Raw genomic sequence first — 22,074 nt, 5'->3', positions numbered from 1 at the left:
CGTGAACAAAAGAGGAGACTGATTTTCTCTCGGGTGAGCGATTTAGAACTATTCTAGAATTTTGGGTGAGAGAAAAATCATAGAGAAGAGAGTCTTCATTCAATTTTTCTCTACCATCCAGTATCTTCCTCTACTCCATCTTCAATATCAGAAAGGTCCGAGGTGATTGAAGAAAGAGATCAAATCAGATTTACCATCAGAAGTCAACTATGCGAGCTAGTACTCCCGTAGAGGACTAATCGATCTGAAGACTTCATGTGGACCATCCGTAGAGGTCAGACATTTGTGCAACTATGAGAGATCAGAGAGAACTTTCAGATCTACATTCTCAATTATGGAGTTTGACTACCCACACTCAGGTATTGATTTTGGAATCCTTATAGTGATAGATTAGATCTATCACTAATTGCTGTTCTTGTTCAAACGCATGTCACTTTAGATTCAGATTTTTATGTATATAAATTCATGTCATCGATCTATTTATAAAAATTTTAAGATCAGATCTTATGCATGTGTTTATAGATTAAATAATTTAATCTAATATTCTTCTGCTAAAAAAATTTTGAAATGCATGCATGAAGCTCCTGCGCATCCCTACAGATGAGCCTAGGAGCTCATGTTTTTTCAATTTATTTATTCTGTTCTCTCCAATATAAATATGAGGTACCATACTTTAGGTCTATCTCATCTTTTAGTCTCTTAGATCCAACAGTACTCACTATTTGCTCAGATATCAATATCGAGTAAATCCAACATACTTTCTCAAAGCATGTCCCTTATTTCTTATCCTTAGGTTTATCAGATATGCAGGAACCCTTTCTCTTGAACTCTTCAAGGTCCCATTAGTGGTCCCTAACATATCCAATCACTCAGCCAGATACAATCGATTTTATTCATGTGGTAGTTTACTATAAACTTTCATATGAATTAATAAGGGATTGCAAGGTAAAATCCATTCTCAATTTCTTATGTATGGTCTATCGAGCTTCTCAAGCTCAATCAAGTCCTTAATCATTGTTAAACAATGATCATGAACTGATTATCTTTTTGGTCAATTCAGATGGTTTGGTAACAAAGGGATATCTTGGTTAGCTCAACTTTTTAGAACTTAAAATTATTTTAAGTTCTTGAGCCAGTCTTTATAACTTGATCAGTTAGTTAATTGGTCCTAAATTTATGAAGATTAGAGTCGATTTTTATCAGAGAGTAGAGATTCTAGTTAGATTTTTGTATTTAATTTTAAATTTATTCTAAATATTTTAAGAAATAAATTAGACTCTCACTATTTTCACGGATCTCTCACACTCTCCTGTGGAGATGCCAAAATCCCTGCATGACTAGGGTTCCTAGTGGGACTACGGTCCTATCGATATGTGCGCACCTCACCATGCTTAAAATATTAGACTATGCTATACCGATGAGTGAATAACTATTATCCAATGCTTCTTAAATATGATGCAGCGATTGATCTCTAAGTTATAAAGCTTTATCGTATCCGAAATATTGGTTCAATCCTTAGTTAAGTCAGACCCACCGTTCAATGCATAGATAAAGCCATCATTAGCTCCCTCATCATGCTCGAAATATTGGATCTAACCCCATCATTACCTAGCAACATCTTATGCTAATAGGATGGTTGCGTCTTTCCGATACAACTGAACTACTGTAACGAGCTAAGAGTAATCAACACCAGTAGAACGCCCATACTCCTATAATGGTGGAAGATCTAGGACTTAATATTTTATGGAGAGATTTTAATTTAGGTCTCTTTAATTTTAGTTGTCTATTTACATTCGATATAAATCCATAATTAACATGGATCTACTAGAGAGATCCTTACTTAGTTCATCAAGATCGAATCAAGGCACAATTGCAACATACGTGGTAAACTCAAACCTAAGCACATAATAAGAAACATAATCGATCAAGTTGGTTAGATAAGTTCAAGATTGGTGGGAGGCTTCCTGTGCAAATGCAACGGTCCTAATTAAATAACCACTATTCTATTTTTTGCCTTAAACACCAATCGATCAACTAGTTCAAATTGGTTCAGCTCAATGGTTTATGTCACCAAAGATTACAAATTGCTAACCAAATAATCGTGCATTTATGATACAATCCTACTCCCAAAGTTTATAGTGATTCAAGGTGATCACTATATATATCCATGAAAGACACATACATGACTATCTCATAGTCCTTATGATTATCTTATAATTCTTATGATTATCATATAATCTTTTATGTTCATGCTTCAATTTCTTATGGTGTTTGATTAATCTCTTTTTATCCTAAGACAACCATGCAACATAATGACCTTCATTATTTCAGGGCAACCTTATGTCAGGTTGAACTTAGATTGAGTCAACTAATTTTATCCTATGTTCAATCAAATTATTCTAATTTAATGCATCTAAACTATTATTGATCATATCAAGACAGGTCTCTATCTATAAACATCATCTCATGCATGTAATAATGATAGAATTCAAATCCAAAAAAATTCACATCACATGTAAATTAGATTCAGAACTATAGATGCTTAAACATAATGATCAAATTTATATTTAAAAATTCTGATTAAGCAAGACATCACATGACTTTTACTAATCATCAATTTTAAATTTATTAACATAAGAAATTAAAATTTTCAAATCTAAAAATTATTTTTTAGATTTGAAACACAATGCATAACTATAAATTAATCTGAATTTTAGATCTAAAAATAACTTTTCATATCTCAAAATCTATCGTCTGAATTTCATCCATTCAGATTTTAGATCTAAAAATAGATTTTTAGATCAAAAATTCTATCTCCTTGATCATAAACATTCTTGATTTTAGATCTAAAAATTAGATTTTCAGATCTAAAATTATGATGATGATCAAATAAAATTCAGATCTTTAGATCGAAAAATAATTTTCAAATCTGATTACAAGATCTTAACCTTTTATTAATGAGATGGCTCTGACACCATTATTAGATTTCGTTATCACATGGTGACAGGTATGTATGCAGAAATTTTAATAATTTTAAACATAAATAAAGTATGCAGCGGAAACAAAAATTTTTATATTATTTCAATATTGTTCTAGGATAACCGTTCAACATAACATTCTACCATTATGTCAAGACAACCTTATGTTAGAATAATATTAAAATAAATTTTTAATTAGATCTAATCTAATCTAGTATACATAGAGATCAAATCTTATAAACTAGGCATCATCATTTATGCAAGATAAAAATCTAAAAGAAGATCTGAATTTTACCTTTGCACGGATAAATCTTCACCGCGATCTGATAGTTTGATGATCTGAAGATGTCTTCGAGATCTCTTTGTAGTCGCACACGTATCCGATCTCTACAGATATCCATCGAGACTGATCTGATTAGGAGTCTCAATTTGATTGGACGTAATCTGGCATGAAAAAATGAATCTTATGATAGATTACCATGTTTGATATGAAAAATGGAAGAAAGATGGTAAAAAAATTGATAAGCCTCATGTTTATTTTTTGAAGAAAAAAGATAAAATAAATACTATAGAGAGTTGGTATTTGATAAATTTTTGAATAATGATAATCTATACTTATCAAAAGTATCTCCAATAAAGCTATTTATGTAATCATTAAATTCGTTTGATATTTTTTCAAATTCATTCAATAGAGAGCTCTTGCAAAAAAAAAAATTTAGATGGAGATGACATTATGTAAAGGGCTATATAATTATAATCATTATATAAAAATTAATTGAAGATGATAATATCATTTTAATATTAAAAAATTATTTTATATTAAAAAATATATTTATAAATTTGATCATATTTTTATATATATTTATCTTCAACAAACGTAATAGTTTTTTTTCAATATCATTTTTTGAAATAATTTTTCATCAATCAAATATAAAAAAATTTATTTTTTTTACAATTATTTTTTTTTCAGATAAATAATTATTAAAAATTATAAATTTATCCCGTAAATCCCACTCAAATGGATCTTAGGCTATTTGTGGCCGGACACAATTCAGTAGCCGGTCCCTAGTTTCCTCGGTAAAGCAAACGACTGTGGACATGTGCGGCGGACTTGAGAAGCACGCTTACTTGTTGATCCGTCCATTTCAGCAATCCATTTCGGGTCCTTTCAGAAAACTAGACGGTGATAAACCAAACAAAAACAGGAAAGCGAGTAGGAGTTCTTTTCCAAAATAATTCAAAAAAAAAAACTTAAATACCAAAATATATCAAAACGAAACTTATTTACCAAACTAATGCAAAAGGAAAAAACACCATTTTGAATGGCGTTTTTTTCCCTTCCACGTCACCCCCGATTTCCACGGTGGCATCGTCCCAAAAAAAAAAAAAAAAAAGAAGAAACGCCATTTGGAATGGCATCATTAAAAACGCCATTCAAAATGGCGTTTTTAAAAACGCCATTCAAAATGGCGTTTTCAAATTTTCTCACAAAAAAAAAAGGAAAAAAATCATGAAAAAATGGAAAAATAGGTTTTTTAAAATTTGAAATTAATTAATAAATTAAAATTATAATTTTGATTGAAATTAAAAATATAAAGATTTGAATTTGTAATTCATTAAAAAAATTAATTTAGAATTTTTATTAAAAATATTTTTTAAAAGATGTCCAAAAAAATCTTAAGAAATAAAAAGAAAATTATCATAGAAAATAAAAAAAGAGAAAGAAATATGAAAGAAATAAAAATATGAAATTTAATTGAAAAACATCATTCGAAAGACTTGTCCTAAAAATTTTTAAAAAAATTATAAATTTTAAAATTTTAAAAAAATAAAAAAAAAAGAATTATAATGTCAAATTTTTAAAAAATAAAATTTTAAAGATTAATTGAAATTAAAATATTATTTCAAATTACTTTCTCAAATTAAAAATAATTAATTTAAAAAAGATTCAAAAAATTTGAAAAATAGGCTAAAATTTTTTTATAAAAATATAAAGAATTGAAAAAAAATAGAAATTATAATTGTAATTGAATAACAAATTTTATAATTTTTAATTTTAAGAAATAAGAATTATAATTGTAAATGAAATTAAAAATTATATTTTAAATAACTAAATTAATTTAAATATAAATTTTTAAAAAATATTATAAATAAAAGAAAAAAATACGTAATAGAATATCAAAAAGATAAAAATGAAAAAAACTAAAATTAAAATTTAAAATTATAAAAATTATAAATTAGATTAGAAAAAATATATCATAAAAGAATAAAATTAAATTAAATTAATTAAATTTGAATTAAAAAATTAAATTTAAATTAAATTTTGATAAAAAAAGAAATACATTAAAAAGTTTAAAAGAATGAGGAAAAGTTAAAAAGTTAAAAAGTGAAAATTTTTAAAAAGTCACAACAAATAAGGATTATAAATTAAAAATTAAAAAAAAAATTTAAAGTTTAATTGAAATAAAAATATTTTGTAAATATAATTTATAAAATTAAAATTTATTTAATTAAAAGAATTTTCAAATAAAATTTAAAAATATCTTAAAAAAATTTCATAAAAAGATAAAGAATTAAAAAAAAATAGAAATTGTAATTGTAATTGAAGAACAAAGTTTATAATTTTTAATTTTAAGAAAGAAGAATTAAAATTGTAATTGAAATTTAAAATAATATTTTAAATAACTAAATTAATTTGAACATTATTATTTAAAAAATATTTTAAATAAAGAAAAAAATGGGAGGAAAATTTAAAATTTAATTTGAATTAAATTTTGATCAAAAAATAAATACAGTGTAAAGTTAAAAAATGAGAAAAAATATGGAAAAAAATTTTGTAAATTGAACTTTAGAAAAAATAATATTTTTTTAATTAAAGGTAAAGAATACGTAATAGAATGCTAAAAAAAAAAAATGGAAGAAAACTGATATTGTAATTTCAAATGATAACTATTTTAAAATAAATAAAAAAAAGTATCATAAAAAAAATAAAAAAAATAATAATAAAATAGGAATTGTAATTATTAATTTTAAAGAAATTTAATTTTAATTTAAATTAAAAATTATCATTTAAATTATTATTTTCTTTATTTAATTTAATTTATTTATTAAAAGATTACAAATACATAATTAAAGAAATTCAAAAAAAAAAAAAAAAAGAAAAAACTTCATAGAGAATGGTGTTTTCCCCTTCCCAGACCCTTTTTCCCCTCTTCTTCCTTCTCCCCTCCTTCTCCCTTCTCCCTCTTCTCCTTCTCCGTTCTCTCTTCTCCTTCTCGATCTTTTTTAGGGTATTTTATAAATGTGACTTAAAAAAATTAAATTTGAATTAAATTTTGATAAAAAAAGAAATACATTAAAAAGTTAAAAAATGATGAAAAGTTAAAAAGTTAAAATTTTTAAAAAGTCATAAAAAATAAGTATTCTAAATTTAAATTTTTAAAAAAATAAAATTTTAAAGATTAAGTGAAATTAAAATATTTTTTAAAATTAATATCTCAAATTAAAATTAATTTTTAAAAAATATTTTAAATAAAGAAAAAAAATACGTAATAGAATGTCAAAAAAATAAAAGTGGAAGAAAATTAAAAATAAAAATAAAAATTATAAAAATTATAAAAAAAATATTTCATAAAAGAATAAAACGTAATTAAATTAATTACAATTTATTTTTTCGGGTATTTTATAAATGTGACTTAAAAAATTTTAATTTGAATTAAATTTTGATCAAAAAATAAATACATTAAAAAGTTAAAAAATGAAGAAAAAAAATTATAATTTTATCAGATATGATTCTGAAGTCTCAAAAGCAAGAACAAAAGATGTGTAATCTATTAGAGGCAATTTCAATATTTTTGTAAGCATATTTTCTAAGAAAAATAGATTTATATTTTTTAGTCGACCCCATTATTCGACTCATGGCTAAAAAAGTTTAACGGCACGCAAAATTTTTGGCTGCCACACTCTGTGAGTCGACCCCTTGACTTTCTTTCTGGTAATTTTTATTTTTTAAATTTTTTAAAAAGAGGGAGAGAGAGGAAGAGGGAGAGAGAGGAAGAGGGAGAGAGAGGAGGCAGCTCACCGCCGTGCTGTAGGAGAGACGCCGGAGAAGGGAGAAGAGGGAGAAAGGAGAAGAGGGAGAAGGAGAGAAGAAGGGAGGAAAGGAGAAAACGCCGTTCCCTTCGGCATTTTTTTATTCTTTTTCTTTTTTTAAAAGTTTTTTTAAATTTTTTTCATAATTTGTTTAATTATTTTTTTTTTAATTTATTAAATTTTTTAATGAGGATAGTAATTTGAATGATAATTTTTAATTTAAATTAAAATTAATTTTTTATTTTAAATTATAATTTCTATTTTATTACCATTTTTTTTCTTTTATTTACTATTTTTATGATATATTTATGTTGCTCCTAGATTGATTTTGATGATTACAAAGCAGATTGAAGGGATACAAATATTTTTTATTTGAAAAAGTCTTTATGCTCTTCAGGGGCAAAAACGTAATTTTACCAAAACCCTGATTTGATAGTATCATTTGGTAGAACAAATGATTTGTGATCTATTGGTGAAAATTTCATTGTTTTTGGACTTATATTTTTGAAGTTATGAATGTTTTAAGTGCATGAGTCGACTCATGAGTCAACTCATGGCACAATGAGCTGCTTGGCACGCTGAAATTCCTATTGGCACGCTGGTTTTCTGGCTTGGCACGACCTGTGAGTCGACTCATGAGTCGACCCACAAGGCATGAGTCGACTCATGAGTCGACCTCTGCTGGTTTGGGCCAAAAAAATCCAGAAACCCACATTTCTGGCTGTTGCAACAGAGGTCGACTCATGAGTCGACCCCTGAAGCATGAGTCGACTCATGAGTCGACCCCTGCGACGGGAATTGTCCGCAACGACTAGTTTTTAGCCCGTTTTAGTTGCTTTTAATGCTCACTTTAAGTGCTCTAACGGCTCTTTTTCTGCCTAGAATGTTTTCCTTTGTTTCTTAAAGCTATAAAAGGTTTCAAAAGGTGAAAAACAAGGGAGAAATACAAGACATACACAATATACACAAGAGACATACAAGAGATTTTGAAAGAGAAAAGCAAGAGCATTCAAGAGCATTCAAAGAGAGGGTTTCTCAAGTCAACTTTTCAACCTTAATCAAGAGCTCATTTAAAGCCTTCAATAAGCCTTCAATCAAAGCTCACCAACTCCTCAAGCGTTCATTCAACTCTTCATCCACTTTGAGGAAATTTAAAAGGGGCTTCTTCATTTGAGTAAAGTGTATTTAATGTTATATTCGCTCATTTAAGGAGCTATTATTGTACTTATTTGTGCTCTAAACTGTTTTACTCTTTGTGAGTAATTGTTTTTGTTTTGGAGGGTTTCCAAAACAAGGGAAGGTTGATCCGAACCTGAAATCGGAGTGTATTGGGTTGGCTTGTACCCGAAAAATAAGTGGACTAGCTTGGGATAGCTAGTGTCGGAGTTTCCGACGTTTGTATTCGGGTTGAATACAAGTATAGTGGTTTGGAATTTTCAAGTAGGAGCTTGGGGAGTGGATGTAGGTGCAAAGTTGGCACCGAACCACTATAAATCCTTGTGTTTGTGGTGTGCTTTATTGTTTCTCTTTAATTCTTCATTATATCCTTGCATTCTTGCTTTAGGTAATTAATCTTGAACTAAAGTCCTTCTCCTCATTCATCAAGCTTTTGACAAATACTTTTCATAAGTAATTAGTTAAGCTTAAAATTTTTAAAACCCAATTCATTTAATTTAATTTAATTTAATTTATTTATAATTTAATTTATTTAATTTAATTTATAATTTTTATAATTTAAAAATATAATTTTAATTTTCTTCTATTTTTATGATATATTACGTATTCTTTTCCTTTACTTAAATTTGTAAAGGAAGAAGGAGAAGATCGAGAAGGGAGAAGGGAGAAGGAGAAGGGAGAAGGAGGGAAAAAAGGGGTTTGGGGAGGGGAGAGAATGGCGTTTTCTCTTTTTATTTTTTTTTATTTCTTTACTTATCTATTTGTAATCTTTAATAAATAAATTTAATTAAATAATAAAAATAATAATTTAAATGATAATTTTTAATTTAAATTAAAATTAAATTTCTTTAAAATTTATAATTATAATTCTTATTTTATTATTATTTTATTATTTTTTTAGGATATTTTATTTAAATTTATTTTAAAAATTTTATCATTTAAAATTATAATTTCAGTTTTCTTCTATTTTTATCTTTTTAGCATTCTATTACGTATTCCTTTCCTTTACTTAAAAAAATATTTATTTTTTTTAAAGTTCAATTCAAAAAGCAACATTTGATATATTATTATTTACGTTATAATTTTTATAGTCCTTTCAGCATAATATTTTCTCTCCTAATATTCTGAGACACGTTCGAGTATGTGTATCCATATGCACCGATCATAATATCCAATCATTTAAAATTAAATAATATAAAATGAAATCAACATTTAATATTATTCAATAGAATAAAAATGTCAAACGTATAAAAAAAAAATAATACAACAAAAATGTAAAAATACTAAATACAAATACAACAAAGACTAAGTCCCACAAGGACGTCGCGGCGCCCGTGGTCGCTTGGACCTTCTCAGGAAGGTCCTCGCCGGCTGCTCCTGCTGTGATGGCTCCTCTCCTATATCAGTGGAGGAGATCTGCTGATCATGCTGCTCAGGAATAACTGATGCTGTCGGATCATCTACGGACTGAGAGACCCGTTCAACTCTCTCATCTGGATACACGGATGGACCTGAAAAAAAAGTATCATACTCATGTGGCCAACTGGTACCCGATGATGGCATCTGGGGGATGTAGGAAGAAGAAGATGCTGCCATCTGTGGATGAAAAGACGGTGGCATCTGTGCAGCATCAAATGATGACATATGCGGAATATGCGGTGATGGCATATGTGAAGCATATGGTGACGGCGTATAACTCATATCTGGCGCCCGAACTGCTCCATACCAAGGCGCACAGGTATGTGGATCAACACCAATCGCCACCAATGTTCCAGAACCTGTTCTCTCCATCTGCCGCAGTATCTGAATCCGCTCGTCCTCATCAGTCGTAGATAAAGCACGACGAGTGTCCAACACAAGATCCGACACAGAATCAGTCTATAAAATAAAAATAGAACAGTTAGTATAAAACAATCAGTATAGTGTACAATATAAAATAAAAATATAACACAAATAACATGAAGTAATTTTCGTAATCTTACCAAAAGACGTACAGTAGAACTCTCGCCCTCGTATCCAGAAACTGCATACTGAGACTGTCCAATGACTCGCACCGTAATGCTAAAAAACCAAGCCATGTAGTCATCAGTATATGAACGGCCTCTTAAAATAGGATCACCATGAACAATGTGATCTCGACGTGCATCCCAAATATCGATGTACTGTGCATGTCTGATACGCCAGTCGATACGAGCTCTCCCTCGTCGATCAATACGATGAAGTCCCTGGCTGGTATCAAACTGCTCTGGGATGCCTTGAGTCTGACCAAACTGCCGCAGGACACGATCGGGAAGATGCCACTCTACCACATCAAAATAAATAAGTGGCACCCTAGCAGTCCATATGTCGACCAGCACTAACACAACCACCATCATCTAAATTTATATCATTAAAATATTGTGGAGGTTCGTGCAAACGAGATTGAGATTCTTCCACATTAATATTAGCTTGAACATCTTCATCATCATTCTCATCTTCATCATCATCATCATTACTGCTACTGTCCTCATCCATCCAACTGTCTTCATCTTCATTTTCATCTGACTCAAAACCCAGACTATCAGAATTTATTCCACCGACTACCCAATCATCATTTCCTATATGAGTGTCGTCTCCCGCACTTGCCACTACTTGTACCAAAGGAGAAGTCACCATAGCAGAAGACACAGGAGAAGTCACCACAGCACTTGGAATAATTGGACAGCTAGGATCGGCAGTAGTGGAATGTTGTTCTGCAAAACCGGCCTCAACACTATCGGTTTGTATCATAGGAGTTACGAAAGGTGAGGAAGGCCCAACATTATTATCCGCTTGAGTTAAAAACCGACTATGATATCCAAAGCTTGGTACATCTTCTTTTTCAATATATAATTCTAAAAATCGACATTCTGAATATTTCAAAGGAAAGGTCAGCATTTCTTCGACATCATCATCGTCATCAATTGGAACCAAGATATATTTACTCTGCATTAACTGTCCCGACAGATTAGGAGATCTCCATTTCAATTTTATTTCATATTTTTTTTTGTCTACAGGAATACTGCTGTATAAATGATCCAATAATTCTTGACGTGATAATGATGAAGATATTCTAATCATCCGATTTGCAGGGTGACTATACTGCACACCAGTTTGATCATTCTGTATCATGCTATCATAATACAATAAAACACGAACTTGAGTACCGGCCATTTTCTCAAAAAAACCTACAATAAAATCAAGATTAAAATATTTAATATTATTAATTATTTTATCATTACAAAAGATTTACATGATACATGCATCATATCATCAACAAATAGGTACAGATAGATCCTATCCCATTCGGGAATTGCATTAATTCTATAGATTAATTACATTAATCAAACGATACGCAAAAAGGACCGAAAGAAATTTTGGCAGCATTTTCCCTTAGTTCTCCCCACACGACTCAAAATGTGTGGGGAGAACTAAAGAAAAATACTGTCCGAAATTTCTCTCGAACCCTCCGCATATCATTCGAATAATGTAATTATCTATAGAATTAAATGCAATTCTCAAACTGTCCAAACTGGACAATCAATTGACCAATGTATGTATTTTACGATATCCATATAAAAATATATATTTCATATATATTTTATACGGATAACGTAGAATATTATACATTGATCAATTGACGGGTCTACGTTTTCATGAAATGCAATATATTTAAAAATTTAAAATACAACTGGATCTAATTAGATAAAGATAAAAATAAAAATAAATTAATGAGATAAAAAAAAATGAGCGTCGGAACCCGTGGGCCCCACCGTCATCGCCACCCATCGCATCGAAGCCATCGCCACGCGGGGCCCACCTTCAGGGCATGCGGCCCCACCAACCGTCTGGGCCCGCCCACCGCCGAGACGCGAGGCCCACCGCCGGGAGAGGCGAGGGGCTGAGGACCGCCGTCGGGCCGCGGGGCCCGCCCTGGACACCGGGGCGCGGGCCCACCACCAGCCGGGGCTGGGGCCGGGCCCACCATCGGGATGCGGGGCTCGCCGTCGGGAAGCGTGGCCCGCCGCCGACCGTCTGTGGCCGGCGGCCAAGGAGAAGGGAGAGAGAGAGGAAGAGAGAGAGGAGGGGGCCTCGGCCCGCCGCCGGGACTCGCGGCCCGCCGCCGGCCACAGACGGCCGGTGGCCAAGGAGAAGGGAGAGAGAGAGGAAGAGAGAGAGGAGGGGGCCGGGGGCCAAGGACGGGATGCGGGACCCGTCGCCGGGGCGCGCGGCCCGCCGCCGGCCGTCTGTGGCCGGCGGCCAAGGAGAAGGGAGAGAGAGAGGAAGAGAGAGAGAGAGAGAAGAAGAGAGAGAGGAGGGGGCCGCCGGCCCGCCGCCGGGACGCGCGGCCTGCCGCCGGCCACAGACGGCCGACGGCCAAGGAGAAGGGAGAGAGAGAGGAAGAGAGAGAGAGAGAGGAAGAGAGAGAGGAGGGGGTCGGGGGCCACCGCCGGGACGCGCGGCCCAGACGGCCGGCGGCTAAGGAGAAGAGAGGGAGAGAGGAAGAGAGAGAGAGGAGGGGGCCGGGGGCCACCACCGAGACGCGCGGCCCACCGCCGGGACGCGCGGCCCGCCGCCGGCCGACTGTGGGCGGCGGCCAAGAAGAAGGGAGAGAGAGAGGAAGAGAGAGAGAGAGAGAGGAAGAGAGAGAGAAGGGGGCCGAGGGCCACCACCGGGACGCGGGACCCGCCGCCAGGACACGGGACCCGCCGCCGGGACGCGCGGCCCACCGCCGGCCGTCTGTGGCCGGCGGCCAAGGAGAAGGGAGAGAGAGAGAGGAAGAGAGGGAGAGAGAGAGAGAGAGAGGAGGGGGCCGGGGGCCACCGTCGGGACGCGGGACCCGCCCCCGGGATGCGGGACCCGCCGTCGGGACGCGCGGCCCGCCGCCGGCCGTCTGTGGCCGGCGGCCAAGGAGAAGGGAGAGAGAGAGAGGAAGAGAGAGAGAGAGAAAGGAGGGGGCCGAGGGCCACCGTCGGGACGCGGGACCCGCCGCCGGGACGCGCGGCCCGCCGCCGGCAGTTTGTGGCCGGCGGCCAAGAAGAAGGGAGAGAGAGAGAGGAAGAGAGAGAGAGAGGAAGAGAGAGGAGGGGGTCGGAGACCACCGTCGGGACGCGGGACCCGCCGCCGGGGCGCGCGGCCCGCCGCCGGCGGTCTGTGGCCGGCGGCCACGGAGAAGGGAGAGAGAGGAAGAGAGAGAGAGAGGAAGAGAGAGAGGAGGGGGCCGGGGGCCACCGTTGGGATGCGGGTCCCGCCGCCGGGACGCGCGGCCCACCGCCGGCATGAGAAAAAGAGAGAGAGGGGAAGAGGGAGAGAGAAAGAGTAAGAGGGAGAGAGAGGGGGAAGAGCTCACCGCCGCCGAGACCTCGCCGCCGTGCCGCCGTGCCGCCGGAGAGACGCCGGAGAAGATCGAGAAGGAGAAGAGAGAAGGGAGAAGGAGAAGAGGGAGAAGGGAGGAGGGAGAAGGAAGAAGAAGGGTTTGGGGAGGGGAAAACACCATTCTCTATGGCGTTTTCTCCTTTTTTTTTTTTAATTTTTTAATTATGTATTTGTAATCTTTTAAAAAATAAATTAAATTAAATAAAGAAAATAATAATTTAAATGATAATTTTTAATTTAAATTAAAATTAATTTTTTTTAAAATTAATAATTACAATTCCTATTTTATTATTATTTTATTATTTTTTTTATGATACTTTTTTTTATTTATTTTAAAATAGTTATCATTTGAAATTATAATTTCAGTTTTCTTCCATTTTTTTTTTTAGCATTCTATTACGTATTCTTTACCTTTAATTAAAAAAATATTATTTTTTCTAAAGTTCAATTTACAAAAATTTTTTCCACATTTTTTCTCATTTTTTAACTTTACACTGTATTTATTTTTTGATCAAAATTTAATTCAAATTAAATTTTAAATTTTCCTCCCATTTTTTTTTCTTTATTTAAATTATTTTTTAAATAATAATGTTTAAATTAATTTAATTATTTAAAATATTATTTTAATTTTCAATTACAATTTTAATTCTTCTTTCTTAAAATTAAAAATTATAAACTTTGTTCTTCAATTACAATTACAATTTCTATTTTTTTTCAATTCTTTATCTTTCTATGAAATTTTTTTAAGATATTTTTAAATTTTATTTGAAAATTTTTTTAATTAAATAAATTTTAATTTTATAAATTATATTTAAAAAATATTTTTATTTCAATTAAACTTTAAATTTTTTTTTTATTTTTAATTTATAATCCTTATTTGTTGTGACTTTTTAAAAATTTTCACTTTTTAACTTTTTAACTTTTCCTCATTCTTTTAAACTTTTTAATGTATTTCTTTTTTTATCAAAATTTAATTCAAATTTAATTTTTTTAAGTCACATTTATAAATTACCCTAAAAAAGAAATTATAATTAATTTAATTTAATTTTATTCTTTTATGATATATTTTTTCTAATCTAATTTATAATTTTTATAATTTTAAATTTTAATTTTAGTTTTTTTTCTTTTTTATCTTTTTGATATTCTATTACGTTTTTTTTTCTTTTATTTATAATATTTTTTAAAAATTTATATTTAAATTAATTTAGTTATTTAAAATATAATTTTTAATTTCATTTACAATTATAATTCTTATTTCTTAAAATTAAAAATTATAAAATTTGTTATTCAATTACAATTATAATTTCTATTTTTTTTAATTCTTTATATTTTTATAAAAAAAATTTAGCCTATTTTTCAAATTTTTTTGAATCTTTTTTAAATTAATTATTTTTAATTTGAGAAAGTAATTTGAAATAATATTTTAATTTCAATTAATCTTTAAAATTTTATTTTTTAAAATTTTTACATTATAATTCTTTTTTTTTGATTTTTTAAAAATTTTAAAATTTTAAAATTTTTTAAAAATTTTTAGGACAAGTATTTCGAATGATGTTTTTCAATTAAATTTCATATTTTTATTTCTTTCATATTTCTTTCTCTTTTTTTAATTTTCTATGATAATTTTCTTTTTATTTCTTAAGATTTTTTTTGACATCTTTTAAAAAATATTTTTAATAAAAATTCTAAATTAATTTTTTTAATGAATTACAAATTCAAATCTTTATATTTTTAATTTCAATCAAAATTATAATTTTAATTTATTAATTAATTTCAAATTTTAAAAAACCAATTTTTCCATTTTTTCACGATTTTTTCCTTTTTTTTTTGTGGAAAAATTTGAAAACGTTATTTTGAATGGCGTTTTTAAAAACGTCATTCAAAATGGCGTTTTTAAAGACGCCATTCCAAATGACGTTTCTTCTTTTTTTTTTTTGAGACGATGCCATCGTGGAAATGTGGGGTGACGTGGAAGGGGAAAAAATGTCATTCAAAATGGCGTTTTTTTCTTTTGCATTAGTTTGGTAAATAAGTTTTATTTTGATATATTTTGATATTTAAGTTTTTTTTTTAAAATTATTTTGGAAAAGGACTCAGCGAGTGTTGGACCGACTGAAGGGAGAAGACTATTTTTCACGGTAAAACGGAGATCAGGAATCTAGGGAGCGAGTTCCACTTGCGATGAAAATCTTATATTTACAATGGTGCAGGTTGATGGGAACTGGCAAGTACAGGGAAAGCTTCTTCTCGGTATTCAAAAGCAGCATGTTTGCTATATTTTCTCCCCGTCTCGTCCTCGGCCCACCATTCTCCACCACAAATTGGGATCGACACCGCCTCCGATGGCCTCAACAATACGCAAGGTCGTTATCCATCCGAAAGGATGGCAGTTCAACTGCAAGGGCAAGCAGGGTGCAGCGGTGGTGGAGCTAGCAGTCCCTTGGTTGGAAGGGGAGAGAAGTGAAAAGACCCGCAATGAATGATGTACTTCACATGCTCCGATCTTGCGATAATGGCCCCGACTCCCGAGCATCAGGTGCCCGGGCCGCAGGGTCTCCGATAGACAGGCCTCGCGTGGAATTATTTGCTGCCGTGTGTATTGGGCCGCTAAGTTAAGAGCATTAATTGAGATGTCTATCTAGTCCAAACGCAAATTAATTGGTGGCTGACTCTCATGTCATTTTCAAAAGTAAATATGACGTAAATATGGATTATGATAATTATTTATTTGATCGTGAAATATCGATTGTTTGTTGATCCTTAATAGTTCACTGTTGACGGAAGCCAATGCTCGTCGATCCAAATGAATCATTCTTCTAGTCTCTCTCCGCCCCCCACCCCGAAACTGACTCACGGCACAGCGCCCGTTCGCTTCGCACGCGGGAAGGCAACGAAGTTCAGTTCAAGAGACTCTCCTGAGCTTCTGGGATGGAGTCTGGATCTTGACCAACCCATATGGAAGAAATGCTTCACTTTCGTTCCTTGGTCCCGATCGGCCGTTACCAGTAGCAGTAGATTACCTAAGTACAGTCTCATCCATGTAAGAATTTGGAATTCCTCTTCCAATCCGTCCCGGAATGGGCGTCGACATTTTTCACAAATTTTACGAATAGAAGTCCTTATTTTCATATTTCTTACCTTAATTCTGAATCTACTCTTACACTGGATCTGAAAGGAAAAGCCCTCATAAATATTGCATTCCCAACTGGCTTTGACTTCCTTTAAAAAGGACAGAATAAGACTCGCCGATATGAATGACTCCCAGTGCAAACAAAGCAAATAAGTAAGCTCAACATTCGTTGGCCTTAAAGTACCGGAAACTCTGCTCAATGAGTCCTCTTCATTACCTAGATAGATATAGAGGTAGGAATTTATCGAACGAACCGCACTCCTTTGTATATGTCAGGAGTCCATTGATGAAAAGGGGCTGGGGATGGATTGGTGTGGTTCCTCTACGCCTAGGACAGACGAGAAGAAAAGAAATCGTTCGAGCGAAGCGAAAAAGCAGAAGCAATTGAATGGGAAAAAGGCAAATTCTATTGAGTCTGACTCATAGTGATCATTTATCAAAGAATGACTCTGGTTATCAAATGATGACTCAAAGCTTGCATTGTGGATTATTGAAGCTTGGTGCGAAGGTCCGGCTTCCTCGCCCACCACCCTTGGGATCGGCGGATTCCCCGACGTGCCCTCTATTTTCGCTCCTTCGACTGATTGTTCGCATCAGATCTCAGGTTCTCTATTGCACTCCCCAATTGGGGTTCTTTTCACCTTTCCCTCACGGTACTTGTACGCTAAAAAAGAGATCTGTAAAGTTTTCTAAATTGCGAGGAAGATGCTCCGCCTCATCGGATTTGAACCAGCGTAGATATATCGTCAACGAATTTACAGTCCGTCTCCATTAACCGCTCGGACATCGACCCAGGAAGAATTAATTCTAGATTTATTGATAATCTACGATCAACTTACTCGGAGTTATCGTATGATTAGTTTAGGGTTTACCTTTTTAACCATAGGCATTCTATGTGGAGCAGTATGGGCCAATAAAGCATGGGGATCTTATGGGTTCTAATAATTCATGAAAGAAATAAAGGTTTTGTTAGGATTTGACGCCTCGAGACTCAGCCCACATTGAGCCCACAGCGATGTTCGCGGCGAAAAACGGAGTCCAACGAGACCAAGATCACCTGAATCGGAGCTCGGATGGAGGAGATACGAGCTTTTGAAGTCGACACGAGAATCGAGGCGGCGGAGGACCGCCGGCGACCGGCGGCGGGCGGCAGCGGCGTGGCCGCAGGCGGCGGCGCGCGGGACGCGCGTTCCAGGCCCGCGTGGGACGCGGGACCCAGGCCCGCGCGGGACGCGCGACCCAGGCCTGCGCGGGACGCGCGTCCCAGGCCCAGGCCCGCGTGGGACGCGCGACCCAGGCCCAGGCCCGCGCGGGACGCGTGACCCAGCGGCCTGCTGGCCCTTGCCCCGGTCCACCGTGGATCGGGTGGTCCACGGCCCGGTCTGCGGACCGCGTGGGCATTTCCCACGCGTTTCTCGCGGTCCACGGCCCTATTTCGTGGACCGGAGCGCGATCGGAGGGCCCAGGTGATTCCCGGTCTTGATCCGACGGTCAGGAGGGTTTCTTGGCTTTGTTAAGGAGTCCTAATCCCTTTCTAATCATGCTTTAACCTTTGTTTAAGCCTTTAAAAGGCCTGTGACGAAACAGAGGGTTGTGGGTTTTCGGTTTTCTCGCCGCCGTACGAACCGTGGAGAGAGAGAGAGGCGCGGGTGTGCTGTGAGAGAAGGAGCAGGAGGCTCCTGGATAGCGGTCGCCAGGCTCTTCAGGGGTTCAGGGGGGTCTCAAAGAGAGAGAGCTTTTGTGAGGGAAACTTCATGTGAGAGAGAATTGGGTGTACAAGGGTTGAGGGTGAGGTCTCCTCTTGTAAAATTTTCTTTTCATAGTGAAGTTTGCATGCCCCATGGAGGCGAGCCCTTTTGTGGCTGATCCACGTATTTTGATTGTTTTTCCTTTTGTTTTGTTTCTTCTTTCTTCCTGCTGCATCGCGTGGTACTGGAAAGGATCTTGGGAGGTGGTGTCCTGGCCAGACATCCACCCAACAAGTGGTATCAGAGCAAGGCGGTACAAGGACGCAGATTGCAGTGGTGGTGAGCAAGACTGAAAATGGAGAAAATAGGAACAATCAAGATGGAGATCAACCAGTTTGATGGTAAGAGCAATTTCTCCTTGTGGCAGGCAAGGGTGAAGGACGTACTCATCCAACAGGGGTTGATCGAAGCTCTCTTGTGCGATGAGAAGCCGACCACCATGGAGGTGCGGGATTGGAAACGGCTACAGATGCAGGCGGTGAGCACCATCCACATGTACCTGGCGGATGAGGTGGTGATCCATGTGCTGAGCGAGACTTCCCCGACGGTGCTGTGGTCGAAGCTCGAGGAGTTGTACATGGCGAAGTCTCTCACCAACACTCTTTTCCTCTGGAGGCAGTTTTACCAACTGCGGATGACTGAGGGACAGAGCGTGCAGGAGCATTTGAGCCACTTCCAGAAGATCCTCACCGACCTTCTCAGCGTTGGCGAGAACGTTGAGGAGAAGATCCTCACAGCGGTCGCCAGGCTCTTCAGGGGTTCAGGGGGGTCTCCAAGAGAGAGAGCTTTTGTGAGGGAAACTTCATGTGAGAGAGAATTGGGTGTACAAGGGTTGAGGGTGAGGTCTCCTCTTGTAAAATTTTCTTTTCATAGTGAAGTTTGCATGCCCCGTGGAGGCGAGCCCTTTTGTGGCTGATCCACGTATTTTGATTGTTTTTTCTTTTATTTTGTTTCTTCTTTTTTCCTGCTGCATCGCGTGGTACTGGAAAGGATCTTGGGAGGTGGTGTCCTAGCCAGACATCCACCCAACAGGTTTTATTTTTTTGATAGATCGTTTCGATATATCGTAGAGCACTTTTTTTCTTCTCATTCAAGATATTATGGGCAATTAACCAACCTACCCAAAAATGTAAGGCCACAAGGCCACTGGAAGCCAACTATATGTAAGAGAAGAACACTCCTCGCTTCAAAAGCAACTCCAAGCTTGCAATAAAAAGGAATTTCACTGCTTGGCTTGCCAGGAAAATAGATTCCAAAAGCACTGGCTCTAACCCTGTATTTTTTCTAAGTAATGGGGAAGAGGACCGAAACATGCCACTGAAAGACTTTACTGAGACAAAAAGATGGGTTGTCAAGAACGTAGAGGAGGTAGGATGGACAGTTGGTCAGATCTAGTATGTAGAATGTCCAGAGGAGGGCTTGGCGAAAGAAAGATAGGGAGCCCTAGATATTGACCACCACTACAGGAATTGGTACTGGTCTGGCCAGCTTCAAAACTACAGGGCGCAGCTTCAAAATGGATGCGCTAATAGCAACGGCTTGAGCGCCTTTTGCTCAAGATGGTGATTCTTGCTTCTCAGCCTCCGTTTGCTCGAGTATTCTTGTACTAAGAATAAGAGGGAGAAGTTGACGCTTGTTCCTGAAGTAAAAACAGTTCGATCTGTTCCTGAATAGATTCCCTCAAAAGGGCTTCCGCTTGCTCGGTGAATGTCTTGGTAGAAGATATAATTTCTTGGAATTGAGGGGAACGGGACTCTCTCTTTATTCTCGTCTGATTAATCAGTTTTTCAAAAGATCTACCAACAAATTGGTCAATATTTCAATATTAATTCAAAGTATTTATTCAAAAAAACTCCTTTTCCCTTGCCATCCTTGAATGGTGGCTGGCGAGCATTCCCACCATTGGAAGCAGAAAAGATTTAAATTTTTGGGTCACCTTGCTTGCTAAAGATCTGTCGGAGAATTATTGGTACGGATTATTGTTTTGCTGTTTTTGTTTGGGACAAATAAATATCATAAAAAATTATTTAAATTTTTTATTGATCAATTTATTTATATTTTTATATTTTTTAAAATAAATAAATTATTTTTTAAATAATATTTATTTATAAAATGGGAAAAAAATTATCTACTTAGAAAGTGGTTAAACCATTTTTCAATCAATCAGAAAAGTAATATTTTTAATTCATTTTTAATATACTTTTAATTTTATAATAATAATAATAATATAATATAATAATATAATATATCATAATATAATATATAATAATATTTATATCAGATATTATAATATATTGTTATAATATAATACTATAATAATGATAATATAATAATATATTATATTATTATATATAATAATATATTATGATAATAAATAATATAATATAATATAATATATTATAATATTATATATAATAATATTTATATAATAAAAAATATTTTAAAAAATATGGATAGATCTTAGCAATTTATTCAGAAAATTAGTAATGAAAAAAAATATGGATAACAGATTCTTTCTAATACATAAAAGAATATAAATAAATTATTTTTTATTTAAATATTATTTAAAAAATATTTATTTAAAAAATATAAATTTTTGGATAAATTTTTTTATCCACAAAAAAATGAACCCTTAACGATCAATTTAAAAAAAAATTAAAATTAAAAAAAAAAAAAAAAAAAAACTGAACAAATGAAGAGAGGCCAGATGCCCGTATTCCTTATTCTTCCTTATGCAGCCTTTCTTCGTATCCCTGGATTCTTTTCTTCTCTGACAAATCTTTCTATTCATGAAAGCATCCAAAACATGGCGTTTGCTGGTACACATATTGTATAAGTAGGTCATATACACATAGTAAACTAGTTATTAAGCATTTTAATTTATAACTTCAAAAATATCGATACGTAATTTTTAAAATATTATATTTATCATTACATATTACATGACAAGATGATGCACATCTAACGAATAGCCATTTGGCATTGATGATGTAAGAAACTATTTTAAAAAAAAAATTATATCACCTAATCATATACTATATATTGATGAATATCATATTATTATTATATTAGTGTAGATGTGTTGGAATTCATACTAGACTGAAAAGCTTATATTATATTTTTTCAGAGATATAGGATGTTTAATTGGATGAGTGATTCAAGTATCAGAGTTGCTAGTTCATTAGTTAGTTTGATTTCTTATGTTGTGTAACATTTGAATAATTATAATTGAATAAGTTGTATATTTGTTCGTAATAAAATCATTTAGTTGATATATTTGACTAGTTATTATTTTAAATAAATTCTAGTTTAGAGAATTTGTTTATTTTATAAGCCTTAAATGATCTCTAGTGCATCACCCTGGGTTTATGTGGTTGTATCATGTGATCGACCCAAGCTGTGGGTTCAAGACGTGACACCCAAAAATCAAAATAGGATGGGACTCCTACTAACGGAGTCTATCAATTTCATGACTTAAAAAAAGAAAATGAAATTGCATGTATGAAAGGAGGCCATCTACTTACATCCCCTTTTCTTCCTTACGAGGCCTTTCTCT

At 34.6% G+C, this 22,074-nt stretch overlaps 1 protein-coding gene across 1 annotated transcript; it reads right to left on the bottom strand.

Moving 5' to 3' along the window:
* Positions 1-9,540: 9,540 nt before the first annotated feature.
* LOC140857728 (uncharacterized) lies at positions 9,541-10,337 on the bottom strand. The gene is made up of 2 exons (XM_073256921.1): positions 10,229-10,337; positions 9,541-10,124 (listed from the first exon to the last, which is right to left on the bottom strand). Exons 1-2 carry the CDS (start codon positions 10,322-10,324, stop codon positions 9,552-9,554), a joined length of 669 nt encoding a protein of 222 aa, XP_073113022.1. The 5' UTR covers positions 10,325-10,337; the 3' UTR covers positions 9,541-9,551.
* Between the last annotated feature and the right edge of the window lie 11,737 nt (positions 10,338-22,074).

This window comes from Elaeis guineensis, chromosome 5 (assembly GCF_000442705.2).
Source record: "Elaeis guineensis isolate ETL-2024a chromosome 5, EG11, whole genome shotgun sequence".
Lineage (NCBI taxonomy): Eukaryota > Viridiplantae > Streptophyta > Magnoliopsida > Arecales > Arecaceae > Elaeis > Elaeis guineensis.
The sequence above is the reverse complement of the archived record's forward strand: the minus strand, read 5'-3'. Positions and strand labels throughout refer to the sequence as shown.